The 19,743-nt window shown below is 40.8% G+C and overlaps 1 protein-coding gene across 1 annotated transcript in view; it reads right to left on the reverse strand.

Annotated features, from left to right (window-relative positions):
* Window positions 1–1,145: 1,145 nt before the first annotated feature.
* Window positions 1,146–19,743, reverse strand: part of CCDC170 (coiled-coil domain containing 170) — a 77,156-nt gene continuing 58,558 nt past the window's right edge. Inside the window, exons 9-10 of the mRNA XM_004368825.3 lie at window positions 3,472–3,708; window positions 1,146–1,370 (exon numbers count right to left, since the gene is read on the reverse strand). Of these exons, the coding sequence (XP_004368882.2) occupies window positions 1,170–1,370; window positions 3,472–3,708 (438 nt within the window). The 3' untranslated portion in view covers window positions 1,146–1,169. The remainder of the gene's footprint in view (window positions 1,371–3,471; window positions 3,709–19,743) is intronic.

Below are 19,743 nucleotides of genomic sequence, written 5' to 3' on the forward strand. Positions count from 1 at the left end.
GGGGAAAAAAAAAAAGTATAATTTTAAAAGTGCTGAGATCAGCTCTGTTCAAACATTAAAAATTATCACTGGATGCAATCTGATTAAATATTTAAAATTTCTTACAGGTAAGTTTCTTATAGGACTCTAGGTTTATGTGACTGGTGCAATGGTTAACTCACTTGGCCGCTAATTGAAAGGTTGGAGGTTCAAGTTCACCCAGAGGCACTTCAGAAGAAAGGCCTGGTGATCTGCTTCCAAAAAAATCAGTCATTGAAAACCGTATGGAGCACAGTTCTATTCTGACACACATGGGTTGCCATGAATCAAAATCAACTCGACGGCAACTGGTTTATTGCTTTTTCAAGAAATCATGTATGTTATACTCATAGATCTCAGTCACTTTTGGACTTAAATTCTTGATTATAGGGATGTTTTCCTTCCTTTATGCAAGAAATTTCCATCAGAATCTCAGGGATTCGGGAGAAACTGTAAGACTATAGAGTAGTAAAAAAAGCATGGCCTTTGACACAGAGTAGACATGTTATATATCTGGTTCTCGCCAACGAGCTGCAACCTGGGATAGGTAACACCCTCTCTGAGCCCCATAACCCATATCCACTGCCATCAAGTTGATTCTGACTCATAGTGACCCTACAGGACAGAGTAGAACTGCCCCATAGGGTTTCCAAGGAGCAGCTGGTAGATTCGAATTGCCAACCTTTTGGTCAGCAGCCGAGCTCTTAACCACCGTTATCACCAGGGCTCCCTGAGCCCCATAGAGTTTGTAAAATAAAAAACACTAAAGCTTCTCCACATGGTTGTGACGGGAACTAAATTGGGTAGTAAAGCCCCTGACTCATAATAGATGCCTCATAAATGTTAAATTCCCTACCCTGGTTTTCCAATTGAAATATTGTGGAATTATCTAGAATAATCTAGTGAAATTATTCTGGGTCCCAACGTGCTAGCAAATGAAATAATAGCTGTTTTTAGTGCTGAACGTTTATATAAAGCTGGCACCTTTGGGAATCTTTTTTTTTTTTTTTTTTTTTTTGGCCAATAATGTATTCTCACTATATCGTGAAAGTATATAATGTTCACACACTGAACAAAACTCAAGGAGAAATTTGTGAAATTGTGAGTTGTGTCCCATCTCTTAGCTCCACCTCCCTCAAGAGATGTGGTGTTCATTGAAGAGGTTTTAAGAGGTCTTGCGGGTGCCTGTCTCTCCCGGTGGTCACATCTTTGAGGCAGGCGCAGGTGACAAAGTGGTGCTGATGTGAGTGGATCAGTCTTTCAAGGCACTTGATGATTTCATAATCAGGAAGCGCAAGACTGGTCACATTCAAGCCCAGCATCTGGGAAATTACTTGCCTGAAGTCCACCAGCTGCAAAATCAAGCACAAGTATGTTACCTGGAAGAATGAAAGGTATCAACTACTGCTGGGCCAAATACAACAACAAAAACAAAAAACCTGTGGAAAACGCAGGTTTGCATAAGGTAGGCAAATTAAGCAATCAGTTTCCATGGAGTCATTTGACTCATGGTGACCCCACGTGTCAGAGTAGAACCGTGCTCCATAGAGTTTTCAATGGCTATGATCTTTCAAAAGAAAATCGTCAGGGCTTTCTTCCAAGGCACCTCTGAGTGGATTCAAACTACCAACCTTTTGTTTAGTAGCCAAGCACTTCACCATCCAAGGACTCAAGTAGGCAAATCACCTACCTTCTTTAGCATTTGTTTTCTCACTTCCTTGCCACTAAATTATCTCTGAAGTCTCTTCAGGTTTCAGTCTTCAGTGATTTCATAACCACTTTTCTGATGATCCAATTAATGTGGTATTGGCTACCAAGTCAAGAATCATGGTTCATTCAGCAACTATGAATGAAACTCTGACCTCACTAAGACTCCATTTTCTCATCCAGGGTGGGAATAACCATTTCTGTGTCTCACAGGGCTGTAAGATTCAGATTAAATGACATGAAGACTATACGTGTGCTCTGCACACAAGGACATCCTACACAAACAGCAGCAGTGCCAGTGGATGACAAGCTCCATGCATTGGAATTCTAACAATGAACCTCTTCAACTAATGGAAGAACAAATGGCGAGAAAGTATAAGCTGATGAAGACAGGAGAGCTTCTAAATCCTCAAGTCAAGTCACAACCTATAACACTGGATTACTCTGGGGCTGGAGGTTTGTGTGCTGCTATGATGCTGAACAGGCTTCAGCAGAGCTACCAGACTAAGATGGACTAGGAAGAAAGGCCTGGTGATCCACTTCCAAAAATCTGGCAATGAAACCCCCTTTTGTGCATGGGGTTGCCAGGAGTTGGAGGCTAACTAGACAGTAGCTAACAACAGTATTTGTCCATTAAAAAAGGAAAAACGAGGGCTGAGGACAGTGGTTGAAATATACCTCAAACCTCTTTGAATTCTCATAGGCTGGTTTCTATGATTTGATTCTAGGCTAAAGCAGAAGCAGATAAAGGAGGGTTATCTGGCAATACCCTTCTAAGGTACCTTCCATTTTAGAAAAGATGACACAATCTGAAGCTGTCCAGGAAAACTGCCATCCAAACCCTCCCACCCTGGCTCATTTGCTTTAACGTCCCAGCTCCTTCCATGCAGAGTATAATTTGGGAACTATCACACTCTCTACAGCCTTGATTCACTGATGAAAAAGTTTCCCTCTAACTTACCTCCCTTTTGACTATGGCCAAAGCTCTTAATTCCTAGAGGCCTTCTTTCTGAGCACACTCGCTCTGACAGTGTGGCTTTGCCCAACTCTGCCTGACACATGAGCCAAGGCAGAGGCAGCCAAGGAGGAAAAAAATCCTAGGATCAGAGTCCACTCTACACCCTTTGAGCTTCAGAAAGAGAGAGAGATGAAAGCCAAAAACACGGGGTCAGGCTGCCCGAACAGTTCTTTATGGGCCTGACCTCCTGATGTACTCCCCAGATAAAATGCTCCGACTTGTGACCAGCCAGAGAATGAGTGCTGTTTTATGGCTTACATCTGCGACTGGCTGGCCGGCCATCAAGTCTGCGGGCCACTGTTTGAGATTTGGGACTGTTTCCTGCAAGAGATCTCGGCTTAAGATCAGGCTCCCCTCTCGAACCTGAAGCCCTGGTTAGCGTTAGAAGATCTGGGATGAGGCAAGCTTCAGAGACAACCACCAAACGTAACAAAAACCTCGCCACAGCCAGACCCTGGCTTTTCACAGGCTTTCCAGTGCTCTGATGAGAATGTCTTGTTTTCTTTCTCACAGCTCATGACGTGGAATATGAATTCTTTTCCTCAGCAGAGTAAATCATAATGGTTATTTGCAATGCCATAAAGATATTGGGGGATGGGTAGATCTGTTGAGATGTTACAGAAAACTTTGTAAACAGTTTTTACAGAAACGTAGAAATAGCTATCACACTTTCGAAGCGTCCTGCCATGTCCTAAACAAGACGGTTTCGCCACCAGATTTACACCCACCTGCTTTTCTCTCTTTTCTGCCTCTTCCAGAGATTTTTTTAGGGTCTTCATTTCACTGGTTACCACTTCTGTCATGTTCCTGGCCCTCTCTTCATGCTCCTCCGCCTCGTGTTTTGTGGTGTCAAGCTCTGACTTGACTGACATGAGCTTTTTCTCAGCCTTCTCCTTCATCTTTTCCAATTGGTCTCTGGATTTATTTAGGTCTTCAATGGTTTTGGTCTGTTCCAAGGTTTTAATCTAAAAAGCCAAGAAAATGCTAATTTCTTACATATTGATGTAGGAAAATTGTATAAACAAGATAAATCAGAAGTCAATGGAATTCACTCTTTTATGAATAAAGAATGGAACTTGTCCCCAACAATTACAAGATTTTGCTAAGCCTCTTTTTGTTGTGATGGACAAACATGTTTTAAGACAGCAATCTTTATAAACAACACACTGGAGTATCATGATTCAGTCAATCAATGACATAACATGGTAGATAGCATGATTCCAGCATTGGATAATAAAATGAAGTCTGCTGATACATACGCACACTCTCATGAGCTCCATAAGCACAAGCAACTTGCCCTTTTTTTCTCCACCAATGAGTCTGCCCTGGTGCATAAACATTAACCAGTAACCAGTTGTCATGGAATTGATTCTGACTCATGGAAACCCCATAGGTGTCAGAGTACAACTGTGTTCCATAGGGTTTTCAATGGCTGATTTTTTAGAAGTAGATCACCGGGGCTTTCTTCCAAGGCACCTCTGGGTAGACTCAAACTGCCAACCCTTCCATTAGAAGACAAGCGTGTTAGTGTTTGCACCATCCAGGGACTCCTGCATAAACATTAGGAAGAGCAAATGTCTCCTCTCCTGTAGACTACAAGCACACCCCCGCCTAAAATACCCTCAGCAAATCTTCCTCACAGCAGTCAAGGAAATCTAGACTAGCAATCTTTCAGAAGAGATATGTCAGACTTTCACGTCTTCACTACTTTACAATGAGTACATAAGGTGAGGGGTGGCAACAGACTTCCACTGCAAGCAAGGGGGAAGGGTAGCAGCCCCCTCTAAGAAGCTGTCCCAGCATCTTAAAGCCAAAATACAGAATATCTTGGATTGTGAGGCACATTTTATTTATTAGCATATTATTTAAGATTATACTAGATCTGCTTACAAAAAGGATTTGAGGTAGTTTCATTTGAAGTAGTTTCACATAATTAGACATAAAGTTTTAAAACATGACAGCTAAAAATAAATACGGATGAGCTACCATTTCATATCCACTAGGATGGCTATAATCAAAAAGACAGACAATAAAAAGTGTTGGCAAGGATGTGGAGAAATTGTAACCATCACACATTGCTGGTGGGAATGGAAAATGGTACAGTCACCGTGGAAAACAGTTTGCCAGTTTTCAAAATGTTATAGAATTACCATAAAAAAAAAAAATTCACTGCCATCAAGTCAATTCTGACTCATAGTGACCCCATCGGGTTTCCATGGCTATAAATCTCTACGGAAGCAGACTGCCACGTCTTTCTCCAGCGGACCTGCTGGTGGTTTTGAACCACTGACCTTTTGGTTAGCAGTTGATCGCTTTAACCACTTCTCCACCGAGGCTCTTAGAGTTACCATATGACCCAGTAATTCATTCCTGGGTATATACTCAAGAAAATTGAAACTAATGTCCATATAAAAATCTATACACAAGTACACCAATATTCATTGCAGCATTATTCACAATAGCCAAAAAATGGAAACAAACTAAATGTTCTATCAACAGATGAATGAATACACAAAATATGATATATACATATAATGGAGTATTACTTGGCCATAAAGAGAAATGAAGTCCTGATACATGCTATGACATGGATGAACATTGAAAACATTATGCTGAGGAAGTAAATCAATCACAAAGGGACAAATATTGTATTAATCCACTTATATGAAAGAACAGGCAAATATGTAGAGACCAAAGTTTATTAGTGGTTATTAGCGATAGGAGGGAGGGAAAAAGGAGGAGTCGTTGTTTAGAAAACATTGGTTATCTCTTAATGGTGATGGAAATTTTGGCAAAGGACACTGGTGATGGTTGCACAACATGATAGACGTAATCAGTGTCACCGAATTGTACATGCAAAAAATGTTGAATTGGCAAATGTTGTGTTATATATATTTTTACCACAATTAAAAAACAATAAAAACCTATACATAAATGCTCATAGCAGTAAGATACATAATAGCCAAAAAGCAGAAACAACAAAATGTCCATCAATTGATGAATGTATAAACAAAATGTGGTCTGTGGATAAAATGGAATATTATTCAGCCATAAAAAGGAATGAAGTACCGATTTATGCTACCACATGGATGAACATGGATTATACTAAGTGAAAGAAATTAGTCAAAAAAGACAACACACTGTATGATTCCATTTATATGGAAGGTCCAGAAAAGGTAAGCCTACAGAAACAGAAAATAACTTAGTAGTAGTCAGGGGCCAGGGGTAGAGGGAGGTGGGGAGAGACTACTAATGGGTACGAGGTTTTCTTCTATAGTGATGGAAATGTTGGGAGATTAGATAGTGATGATGATTGCACAACTCTGCGACTATACTAAAAAATCACACAATTGTACACTTTAAAAAGGTGAATTTTATGGTAGATGAATTATATCTCCATAAAGCTGTTATTTGAAAGATGGTGCATTTACAAAAAAGCCTTAAACAGCATCAAAGTAAATTACTTTGAACTGTTTTTTCTATGTAAATAAATAACTATGGAATGAGCAGCCAAGAGTAAAGATCAGGAGAGCTCTGAATTCAACTCTGAGCTTAACAGTTCAGACAAAGCCTATAGCCATAGGCTTCAAGAAAAAGCAAGATTTTGTGTTTTAGTTTTTGTTGACAATCATTAAAAAAAATCTGAAAGTAATAAAATAAAAGATAGCAAATGATGAGTGTTTGAGGTCTTCTCCCTTCCCTGGCACTCCCTCATGCCACCCTTGCTGTGTCTACTCCCACAGGAATATTCTACAGCAGAATCTGGGTAGTAGAAGTGTCAGGACTAAAGAAAGCCAGAGAGGCTAAATTTATCTACATAATCAAGAGGTGAGGAAAAGTGGGGAGAAAGACAAAAAAGTCCTGCGGTGCAATGAATTACTTAATATGACCCTTCTAGCCATGGTCTTTGTGACTCACACACAATGACTGAGTGGGACTATACAAATAAGGTATATAGAACCTGGGATGGTTGGAGTTATCTGTCAGCTTGATTCCCATGATTGTATGGTTGCCCTCCATTTTGTGATCTGATGTAATTATCCTAATTATCCTCCATTATACGTGTTGTAAATCCTAGCCTCTATATGTTAATGGGAAACCCTGGTGGTGTAGTGGTTAAGTGCTACAGCTGTGAACCAAAAGGTCTGCAGTTCGAATCTACCAGGCGCTCCTTGGAAACTCTACGGGGCAGTTCAACTCTGTCCTATAGGGTCACTATAAGTCAGAATCGACTCGATGGCAATGGGTTTTATATGTTAATGAGGTAGGATTAGTGTGGGGTGTATTTTGAGTCACAGCCTTGCGAGAGGAAGTAACTCAAGTTCCACCCTTACTCAAATTACGCCCTGCCCTGGGCTGTGGCTTGCATCCAAGGTATACACGTGGGTGTCCTGGTGGGACTCTCTCTCTCTCTGTGCATATGGATCTTGAGTCATTGTCTGACCTCCATTTCTTGGGCCTTGAGCTGGCAGACTGACATCTGACCTGCCGATTCTGGGATTCTCCAGCTCCTGCAGCCCTGTGGGCCAGCAGTCTATCATCTAACATAATTCACCAGCTTCCACACCCTTGTGAGTCAGCAGTCGGTCCTATGGCCTGCAGATTTGGGTTCGTCAGCCCCAGTGGCCACATGAGTCAGGAGAAGCCTACACCAGACCTCCGGATTTGGGACCTGCCAGCCTCCACATGCAACTGTCAGTTTGTCCTACTATGGGAGGCTTGCATGTTGCTGTGATGCTGGAAACTATGCCACCGGTATTCAAATACCAGCAGGGTCACCCATTGCAGACAGGTTTCAGCTGAGCTTCTAGACTAAGACAGACCAGGAAGAAGGACCTGGCAGTCTACTTCTGAAAAGAATTCGCCAGTGAAAACCTTATGAATAGCAGCAGAACACTGTCTGATATAGTGCCAGAAGACGAGCCCTCAGGTTGGAAAGCACTCAAAAGACAACTGGGGAAGAGCTGCCTCCTCAAAGAAGAGTCAACCTTAATGATGTGGATGGAGTCAAGCTTTTGAGACCTTCATTTGCTGATCTGGCATGACTCAAAATGAGAAGAAACAGCTGAAAATATCCATTAATAATCAGAACATGGAATGTACAAAGTATGAATCTAGGAAAATTGGAAATCCTCAAAAATGAAATGAAACACATAAATATCGATATCCTAGGCATTAGTGCCCTGAAATGGACTGGTATTGGCCATTTTGAATCAGACAATCATATGGTCTACTATGCTGGGAATGACAACTGGAAGAGAAATGGCACTGCATTCATCGTCAGAAAGAACATTTCAAGATCTATCTTGAAGTACAACATTGTCAGTGATAGGATAATATCTATATGCCTACAAGGAAGACTAGTTAATACGACTATTATTCCAAATGTATGCACCAACTACTAAGGCCAAAGATGAAGAAACTGAAGATTTTTACCAACTTCTGCAGTCTGAAATTGGTCGATCATGCAGTCAGGATGTATTGATAATTACTGGTGATTGGATGTGAAAGTTGGAAACGAAGAAAAAGGATCAGTAGTTGGAAAATATGGCCTTGGTGATAGAAACCATGCAGAAGATCACATGATAGAATTTTGCAAGACCAATGACCTGCTCATTGGAAATATCTTTTTTTAACAACAACAAAAAATGGCAAATATACACGTGGACCTCACCAGATGGAATACACAGGAATCTATCAACTGCATATGTGGAAACAGACGATGGAAAAGCTCAATATCATCAGTCAGAACAAGGCCTGGGGCCGACTGTGGAACAGACCATCAACTGCTCATACGCAAGTTCAAGCTGAAGTTAAAGAAAATTAAAACAAGTCCATGAGCGCCAAAGTATGACTTTGAGTATATATCATCTGAACTTAGAGACCATCTCAAGAATAGATTTGGTGTGTTGAACACTAATGACCAAAGACCAGACAGGTTGTGGAATGACATCAAGGACATTATATATGAAGAAAGCAAGAGGTCATTAATGACAGGAAAGAAAGAAAAGACCAAAATTGATGTAAGAAGAGAGTCTGAAACTTGCTCCCAGAACGTCAAGTAGCTAAAGTGAAAGGAAGAAATGATGAAGTAAAAGAGCTGAACAGAAGATTTCAAAGAGCAGCTCAAGAAGACAAAGTAAAGTATTATGATGACATGTGCAAAGACCTGGAGATAGAGAACCAAAAGAAAGGAACACACTAGGCATTTCTCAAGCTGAAAGAACTGAGGAAAAAATGCAAACCTCGAGTGGCAATACTGAAGGATTCCACGAGGAAAATATTAAATGACACAGGAAGCATCAAAAGAAGATAGAAGGAATATACACAGAGACACTATACCAAAAAGAACTGGTCGACATTCAGCCACTTCAGGAGGCAGCATATGATCAGGAACCGATGGTACTGAAGGAAGAGGTCCAAGCTGCACTGGAGGCATTGGCAAGAAACAAGTCTCCAGGAATTGACGGAATACCGATTGAGATCTTTCAATAAACGGATGCAACGCTGAAAGGGCTTACCCATCCATACCAAGAAATTTGGAAGACAGCTACCTGTCCAACTGACTGGAAGAGATCCATATTTATGCCTATTCCAAAGAAAGATGATCCAACCGAATGCAGAAATTATTGAACAACATCATTAATATCACATGTGAGTAAAATTTTGCTAAAGATCATTCAAAAATGGTTGCAGCAGTACACTGACAGGGAACTGACAGAAATTCAAGCTGGATTCAGAAGAGGACATGGAATGAGGGGTATCATTGCTGATGTCAGATGGATCCCAGCTGAAAGCAGAGAATACCAGAAAAATGTTTACCTGTATTTTATTGACTATGCAATGGCATTCAACTGTGTGGATCATAACAAATTATGGATAACATTGCAAAGAATGGGAATTCCAGAATACTTAATTGTGCTCATGAGGAACCTGTACATAGATCAAGAGGCAGTCGTTGGAATAGAATAAGGTTTTAAAGTCAGAAAAGGTATGCGTCAGTGTTGTATCCTTTCATCATACTTATTCTATCTGTATGACAAGCAATTAATCTGAGAAGCTGGACTATATGAAGAAGAATGGGGCACTGCGATTGGAGGAAGACTCATTAACAACCTATGTTATGCAGATGACACAACCTTGCTTGCTGAAAGTGAAGAGGGCTTGAAGCACTTACTGAGAAAGAGCAAAGCTTTCAGTATGGATTACACCTCAACATAGAGAAAGCAAAAATCCTCACAACTGGACCAATAATCAACAGTATGATAAACCAAGAAAATATTGAAGTTGCCAAGGATTTCATTTTACTTGGATCCACAATCAACATTCATGGAAGCAGCAGTCAAGAAATCAAAAGACACATTGCATTGGGCAAATCTGCTGCAAAAGACTTCTTTAAAGTATTAAAAAGCAAAGATGTTACCTTGAAGACTAAGGTAAATCTGACCCAAGCCATGATGTTTTCAATCACCTCATATGCATGTGAAAGCTGAATGGTGAATAAGAAAGACTGAAGAACTGACACCTTTGGATTGTGGTGCTGATGAAGAACATTGAATATACCATGGACTGCCGAAAGAATGAACAAGTCTGTCTTGGAAGAAGTACAACCAGAATGCTCCTTAGAAGCAAGGATGGGCTACATCTCACATACTTTGGACATGTTATCAGGAGGGATCGGTCCCTGGAGATGAACATGATGCTTGGTAAAGTAGAGGGTCAGCAAAAAAGAGGAAGACCCTCAAAGAGATGCACTGACCCACTGCAACAATGGGCTCAAGCATAACAAGGATTGTGATGATGGTGCAGGACCAGGTAGTGTTTTGTTCTGTTGTATACAGAGTCACTATGAGTCAGAACTAACTCAACCGCACCTAACAGCAACAGAAATAGCCTCCACAACTGAGTGGCCATTTCCTTGATACGGTTCATGAGTTCTGTGAGACATTGTAGTGAATTACAGAACTCAAAGACAGGAGGCAGAATACTGAGGGAAGGAGGAGTAGTTGATGTTAGAGATGATGGAGTGGTACAACAATGTGGAAAAGCTGGACATTTCAGCCTTCGCCTCATAGGAACCAGCTTTGTGCTGATCCTTATAAAAGGAATTATTCATTTAAATCCAGAGAGACCATACTAACTAGGCTGCAGGAAATGTGTTTCGAAGAAACTTGGAATGGTGAAAAGATGATTTTGGGAGGTACAGGTGTCATGTAAGCAATGAAATGAGAGAGAAAGAGAAATAGGAAAAAAAAAAAAGATTTAAAGAATCATTGCTGCTCCTAATGAATGAAATCCCTGTTTGTTTTTTATTTTTTGTTTGTTTGGTTTTGTTTTTGAGTAAAACTAGTAAAGCGAATGATTACCATGTAGTTTCTGGACTGCTGATTATTTATTAAGGATTTTAAGATGGCTGAGTTATATGGGCTACATTTCAAAGAACTGTTGGAGATTAAAATCTTTACCTCGTCTTGAGCTTAGAGTGCATCTTCTCTGGAAATTCTAAGTATCAGAATTATGGCACAGGAGCACAAGCTGACCTGGTATAAACTCTGAAGGTTCTTACAATACCACTAGAAAGCCAGAGGAATTGTAGAAACTATTCTAAGATTGGAACCATGACATGATATATGGGAGAAGTGAATGCTTGGCATTTGGATGTCCATATCGAAAAGCAAACTTACATCGTAGTGTGGGACCTCACTAAATTGAGGGAGTCTAAGTCAAATACCTGCAGAAGTCATAAACTAGAAACCCACTATCACATACACAACCTATGAAGAAATTAAATTCCTTTCCAGATAGAGAGGAGGTCGATGGCAGACATGCTTGGACAAGTTCAAAGGTTTTGAACAGTTCCATCCAGAAGAGACTAAAGCTTCTGGGAAACAGCAGCAGATGTGGGACTTGCAACCAAGGCTTAAGAACAACCATTGATTGAGAAGAGACAGTGTTGTCATCTCATGGGGTTGTTAACCATTGTCATAAAATAATATGTGTACTGTTTAATGAGAACCTATTCTGTAAACCTTCATCTAAAGTACAATAAAAAAAAAAAAAAAGAACAACTGTTGAAGCTTGGGAAGTATGCAGGACGTAAAATATCAAGAGCTTGAGGAAATGACTCAGCATTGGGGTCATGAAATGGCACCACCGGAACAAATACTCGAGACTGGGAAATGCCACCCACTGAGTGCAGGTTTACAGGGCTGACCTTGGGGATCATTCATGGGTTCAAAATTATCAAAATCTGAATTTGAATATGGACTCTATTTTAGATACTAGTGTAATAGAGTATTGCCTCAATGTTAGTTCCTGAGTATAATAATTGTATTGTGGTCATGTAGAAGAATGTCCTTGTCCTTAAGCAATACTGTTAAATTATTTAAAGATGCCTGCAAGTTACTCTCAAATTGTTCAGCAATTTGAATCTCTCTCTCTCTCTCTCTAATTAGGCAACATATACCAATAAGTAAAATGTTAATAATTTAGGTAAAGAGTAAGAGTTTTAATTATACTATTTTTGCAACTGTTCTACACATTTGAAATTTTTCAAAATAAAAAGTTGGGAAAGGGAATGTATTGATCATGTATCCTATTGGTAAAAGTTTTTGCATATATGTGTATATTCATTTATAAATTATAAAAAAAAACTGTTCTACATAATATATCCTGTAGACTGTAAAACATTTCACAAATTAGGAACATTACAAGGATGAAATAAACATCAATTTTAAGACAAAGTGGCCAAGGGTCTCCTTTCAGGTACAAACTATCTCACTGCTATAGGGAGAATACGTGGCAAAGTGAAAAGTTGCTGGGATTTTTATGTTGAATTCATAACGTTGCATTAACAGGAGAGGAAATACACTCAGCCTTCCTGTTCAGGTCGGAAAAACATTTACAGTGGACTGTCTACCAAGGTGACGGAACACAGCTTGGAGAGCTAGAAACATATGAAACAAGTCCTAATGAGAAGACTTTATAGCCAAGAATTTCTGAAAAGTATGAGACTTTATCACAATACTGAGAGCTGCCTGAATTCTTGCTATCAGGGAGCAAGAGCAAGTAACAGAACTCAAGCCAAGCCACCCAGGTAGAACTGGAGCCAGCAGTGGTGATGGAGGCCTCTCTCTCCAGAAGTCAAACCCAATAAACGTAGCTCCTCAGGGGAACCGGAACCTAAGTCGCCTTCTTAATCCTTATAGAGGACCTTCTCAGAGCCAGCCCAGAGTTTGGCTAGAGGCTGTGCCCCCTAATTTTCTTCCAGTGGAGAGAACTGGGCATGAAGAAGATCAGTGTGCCACCCAGACCCCAACTAGGATGGTGATAGTTCTGAGCATGCTTCACTTTCAGTGAATACCATACCTAGTGGTTGCCTCCTTGAGGGAAAGAATCTTAAAGTCTGGTGAACATTCTGTACTGGTTCCCTAGAGCTACCATACAAAGTATCACAAACTGGGTGTCTTAAAACAACAGAAATTTATTGTCTCACATTTTTGGAGGCTAGAAATCCAAATTCAGGGTGTCGGCAGGGCTACACACTCTCTCTCCGAAGGTTCTAGGGGAAGATCCTTCCTTGTCTTTCCCAGCTCTGGTAGCCCCAGACATTCCTTGGCTTGTGGAAGTATCACTCCAGTCTCTGTCTCCATCTTCACAGGGTTTCTTCCCTCTGCATATGTTTCTTTGTGTCTCTTCTCTTTTTATAAGCACACCAGTCATACTGGATTAGGGCCCACCCCACTCCGGCATAACCTCAAGTTAACTAATTACATCTACAAACACTCTATTTCCAAATTAGGTCACATTCACAGATAATGGGGGGGTAAGGATTTGAACATATCTTCTAGGGAATGCAAATCAACCCATAACACATTCTTTCTCGTGTCATAACAGCCAAAGATTCTGGAAGGGAAGGTGATTAAATCTGAAATCTAAAGTGTTTGCTCCCCATGAGGTTCTAGATTCTCCAGTTCCAGGGTTTTCATGAAGCTACACTGAAAACAACAGCCTGCAGGAGCCAGACACTGCACAGAAGCTCTGGAAGAGGGCTCAGCCCCTGAGAAGAAGGGGCTAGTACAGCAAAACGGCGGCATCTCCCAATGGCCCAGATAGATGCTATGCACTCTTTGAAGAGGACCACAAAGATTTAACTAGAGGAAAAGTGGAGCAGAAGTAAAATAAAGATGCTAAACCTCATCATCTCCACATACCTCCATTCCTCCACCACTCCACAACCCAGGAAGATTCTTCCTTGCTGGGTCTTTTTCCCAGAAGTGGGAAGAACTCAAAGCAATCCAAGAGGGTCAGTAGATCTACACAATCAGAGTTGAATCAGAGATGGGAGTAAAACAAACACACAAACAAAAAGATTTAATAGAGAGACAGGCTGCACTGGCTGTGTTGGAGAAAGTTCTGGAGTAGAGAAAGGGCATGAGGGGTGGCTGTCTTGTGTGGGTGATATCAAGAGAGTTAGAAAGTGGGAAAGAAGTTTGCTGGTGGCTGAAGAATGTTATCCCCTTTTGGTGTTTCTTGAAGGACTTCAGTGAAGATAATAAAGGCTTTCTACTAGTTTTTGCCTGTCAGACTACTGATTTTTGGCCACAACTCCCTACTAAGTTTGGGCCATGTGGTACAGGCTGATAGATGGTAGCTCTCCACCAAACATCTATTCTTTCTTTCTTCCTTATGGCTTCAAAGAGGATAATATATCAGTCTTCACATACCAACTGCATCATGTGGAAATCTCAGAATACCACTATTCTGTTCCCAACTATAAGGATATAACAAATCCCCACTTTCCACTTCCCTGTTCAGTTCTTACACCAGCCACCCATGCAGCACTTCTTTTTCCGACCCTAGCCACCTCACAAGTTAAAAGGACACCCTACTTCAGACTGCCAAATAGGCAGATACCAGCCACAAGCTCAGGAGTCCACATAATATGTCCTTACTTCTGACTCCCTGGCCACAAACTCAGAGTCTTTCTACTACCCCTTCAGAGTACCAGCCACAAGCCTGGGGGTGCCATGGGCTCCCTCACTTTCACCTGCTGGCTCCCACTATTCCTTTGGGTTCAATAATTTGCTCAAATGACTCATAGAATTCACAGAAAGTACTATACTTACAGATTTATTATAGCAAAAGGATACAAATCAGGATCAACATAAAGAAGAAACACATGGGGCAAGGTTCATGAGGGTTCCCAGTGCAGAGCTTCTGTGTCTCAAAAAGATGCGCTAATCTCCCACATGTATCAATGTCTTTCACCAACCAGGAAATTCTCGGAGCCCCCATGTCCACAGACTTCTCTGAGGCCTCATTGTATAGCCATTATTGGGGCCTTATTAAATATGCATTATTGATTAAATCATGTCCCTGCCCTTCCTGAGGTTAGTTTACCAGGTGAGTCTTTGAGGCCTGGCTAGCCCCCTACTCATTTGCACAAATCCTCAAGTGTTGTCTGGTGGTTTTAGATAAAAAAGAAAAAGTCACTTTGATTACTCAAGAAATTCCAAGAGTTATCTTTCAGGAACCAAGGATAAAGGCCAAGTTGGGTTCTTTGTCTCACAATGGCCCGGAATAAAGACACCATTTCTCAGGCTGACTATATCTAAGTGAGGTCTGGGGACTAAGTTCTGGCCAATGGAGATGTAAGAAGTGGTATATTCGTCCTAGAAAGCTCCACCCTTCCTCCTGCCTGGTGACTGGAATTAGACTGGAGTTTCCAGCAGCTAGCTTGGACTAAGAGGTGGCCTTGAGGATAAAAACTATTGCTAGGATGGTGGAACAGAAACAGAATGAGCCAAGGTTGCTGATAACCATGGAACTATCACACTAACCACAGAATGTCTACTTTCATGCTTCTGTTCAAGAGGAAGAAATAAACATCTCTCTTGTTTAAGCCATTTTTACCATGTAGGCTCAGGAGGATACATATACTCAGCTGAACCCAAACATAACTGATGCAGGCCAGGAGGCAACTGGCTTTATATGAGTAACATAAAGCATTTTCTGGATCACCTGGCGTTCTGCCACTTGATTTCACAGCTTGCATTTGTATATAAGACTATGTTCATGCCAACTAGTAGCACTACTCTAATCATCCTAGATAAATGAGAAAACAACAAAGGTAGAGTTGATACATAAATAATGCATTCATGCCAAGTGAAGGCAAAGCTATGTCATGGTGAACTGTACAAAGGATCTGCAATAGTAAAATAAAGCACATGGTAGAATAATTGCTATATCCTTAGCCAACATTTACTATAGGCATTCCAAACCCAAAAGAACCTGCAGTTGGTACTATGTCATTGTTATTGTTAGTTGCTGGCAAATCAGCTCCGACTTATGGGAAACCTTACATATAAGAAAATAAAACATTACCTGGTCCTGCGCCATCCTCACAATCATTTGTATGTTTGAGTTGGTACCATACATTCTAATTAATAGAGATTTTAGAAAAATAACATAATCTACCAATGATTTCATTCTACTTGGATCAACAATCAATGTCGATGAAAGTTGCAGTAAATAAATAAAACTAGGAGGAAGTGGGGCCAACATGGCACTATAGACAGAAGCACCATGTCATGCCTCCACAGCAAAGACCTGAAAAACTAACTAAAAGAGAGAAAAATGTCAATCCTGAAACCCTAAGCATCAAATGAAGAGATAAAGAACTCAGTCAAGCACCAAATGGAATAAGAAACTGACAGAGAACAGAGAGCAAGGAGAGAAACGTAGTGGAAGTCCCCTATCAGCTAACACGGCTCAGATTCGCCATCTTGGACTTCTCAGCCACCTAGATGGGTGGACAGGGAGTACAGGCAGGCAGCTTCATGGAGCTCCCAACAGGAGACAGCCACTTCCCCAAGCCACTAGGCACTGCTCAGCTTGTATTGATGGGGTGGAGGTGGCACACAGTACCAAGTATTCAGGAGACAGGAAAAGAAAGTAAAGAAGAGAGAGATGAGAAACCAAGCAATGAAGACTTTTTTTTTCTTTCTCTCTTCTTTTCTCAATTTCTTGTCTCCCTCTACCTTCCTCACCCTTCTCCTGAACACCTGGCGACGTGTGCCATCCCCACTCCTTCTTGACGGGCTGCAGTTCCACTTGGCTAGAGACCCACTTCCAGTGGGCTCCCTTGGGGCATTTTTTCTCTTTCTTTTCTTTATTTTCTTCTTTTTTTCTCAGTTTCTTGTCTCTCTCTACCTCCCTTCCTTACCCTTCTCCTGAACACCTCGTGCCATGTGCCATCTCTCCTCCTTCTGGACAGGCTGTGCATCACCTCTCAGCTGGGGACCCACTTCCAGTGGGCTTCCTTGAGGCATTTTTTTTTTCCTTTCTTCTCTCGTCTCTTTTTTTCTTGGTTTCTTTCTCTCTCTACCTCCCTTCCTTTTCTTCCTCCCAATCACCTGGCATCTTTTTTTCCTTTTTTTTTTTATCAGTTTCTTGTCTCTCTCTACATTCCTTCCATTCCTTTCTCCTGACTGCTGCGTGTGCCTTTCTCTCTCCTTTTTTTTTTAATCTATTTTCTTATCTCTCTCTCCCTTACTTCCTTTCCTTTCAATTGCTCATCTAGCTGCTTGTGCTGTAGCTGTCCCTTCTCGATGAGCTGTGCCTCCCACCTGGCTAGAAAGCTACCAGCACATGGCTTCCCCAGGTCTGCACCACTCCAATGGCAGGCTCCCTCAGCACTTTTCTTTTGTGGCTCCTGTTTCTCCTTCCTCTTTCTCTTCTTTCCCACACCCACTTATCTCCACACATCACAACCCCCCCTTCCTCCTGCCTATCACATTCCGAAGCAGCACAGGCACGGTCTACTGGCACCTGCCCTGCACTGACCCCTGCCCCGCCCTGTCAGCCCCAGTACATGCCACAAACAACCCATCCCAGCCCCTCCCCTTCTTCTGGACCTGCCCTGCAGCAATATAGCTGAGTGATTGGACTTGCCCATTTGACAAGGAGGTAAGAAGTATCGTGCCCACAGACAAGCAAACAACAAAGAAAGCCCAGTCCGCCTGCTCAGACATAACCAAATAAAACAAAAAAGTAGGGCAAAACAAACAAATCTATAATCAATTAATGAGGAAAATAACTACTGAATGTCCCGAAGACAGCAGACAATATCAAAACATATAAAAAAATAAAAGAACAGGATGGTTCCAGTAGGCATCCAAAATAAAACACCAGATGATCTTTCAGAAGAAGAAAAGGCACTGGAACTACCTGATAGGGTATTCAAATATTTAATATTCAGAGCTACCCAAGAGTTAAAGAAAAAAATAGACAAAAGTAAGGAAAAAATAGACAAAATCATGGAAAAGGCAGACAAAATCATGGAAAAGGCAGACAAAATCATGGAAAAGACAGATAAAACAATGGAAGAATTCATGAAAATAATACAGGAATAAAATGTCAAAATAAATTCACGACTAGAAATCATACAAAAATAGCAATTAGAAATCCAAAAGATAAACAACAAGAATTCAGAAATGGACAGTGTCATAGAAGGTCTGAGAAGCAGGTTTGAAACAATGGAAGACAGGATCAGAGAAACTGAAGACAAATACATGGATACCACTTTGAGGAAAAATCAGAGACAAGAACAAAGAAAAATGAAGAAACCCTGAGAATGATGTGAGATACAATCAAAAGCAAAAATTTGTGAGCGATCAGAGTTCCAGAACAGGGGGAGAAAATGGAAAACACAGAGAGGATCACTGAAGAATTGCTGACAGAAAACTTCCTTAATATTAAGAAAGATGAAAAGTTGACCATCCAAGAGGCTCAACGAACCCCATATAGGATAGACTCAAAAAAAAAAATCACCAAGGCATATCATAATCATGCTCACTAAAACCAAAGACAAAGAAAGAATCCTGAGAACAGCTCAAGAAAAACAAAAAGCCATATAAAAAGAGGGGAAACAATAAAACTAAACTCTGATTACTTGCCAGAACTGATGCAGGCAGGAAGGCATTGGGATGACATATAAAACCTTGAAAGAAAAAAATTGCCAACCAAGAATAATACATCCTGAAAAACTCTCACTCAAATATGATGGTGAATTTAGGACATTTCCAGATAAACAGAAATTAAGGGGATATGTAAAAACCAAACCAAACTTACAAGAATTATTAAAGGGAGTCCTTTGATTTGAGAACAAACAATATCAGATGATAGTCTGAATCTAGGACACAAAACTGCATCAGCCAGATACCAACCTAGGTAATGAACTCTCAAGGATTAATCAAAACTAAAACATTTACAACAGGGAACCATAGACTTTAATCTGTAAATGACAACAACGTCAGAACAATAAGGGAATAAACAGTGTAGGTATAGAAGTTTCTAATGGAGAGGAAGGCAAGGTAATACCTAGTAATAAAAGACTGTGTCTTAGTCATCTAGTGCTGCTCTAACAGAAATACCACAAGTGGATGACTTTACCAAAGAGAAGTTTATTCTCTCACAGTCCAGTAGGCTACAAGTCCAAATTCATGGCATCAGCTTCAAGGGAACACTTTCTCTTTCAGCTCTGCAGGAAGGTCCATGTCATCAATCTTCCCTTGGTCTGGGAGCTTCTCTGCACAGGAACCTCAGGTCCAAAGGACACGCTCTGCTCCTGGCACTGCTTTCTTGGTGGTATGAGGTTCCCATGTGTCTCTACTCACTTCTCTCTTTTATATCTCAGAAGAGACTGGCTTAAGACACTATCTAAACTTGTAGACCTCATCAGTATAACTACCGCTAATCCATCTTATTACATCATAGTGATAGAGTTTACAACACATAAGGGAATCACATCAGATTACAAAATGGTACACAATAATACAACACTGGGAATCATGACCCAGCCAAGTTGACAGATATTTTTGGTGGGACATAATTCAATCCATGACAGACTGGTTCAAACTTAGGAAGATAAGGGTAAATTTCAAGGTAACCACAAAGAAAGTTAACAAACCTACTCATCAAAATAAAGAAGAAAAACA

Source organism: Trichechus manatus, unplaced genomic scaffold (genome assembly GCF_000243295.1).
Source record: "Trichechus manatus latirostris isolate Lorelei unplaced genomic scaffold, TriManLat1.0 scaffold00002, whole genome shotgun sequence".
In the NCBI taxonomy this organism is placed as follows: domain Eukaryota; kingdom Metazoa; phylum Chordata; class Mammalia; order Sirenia; family Trichechidae; genus Trichechus; species Trichechus manatus.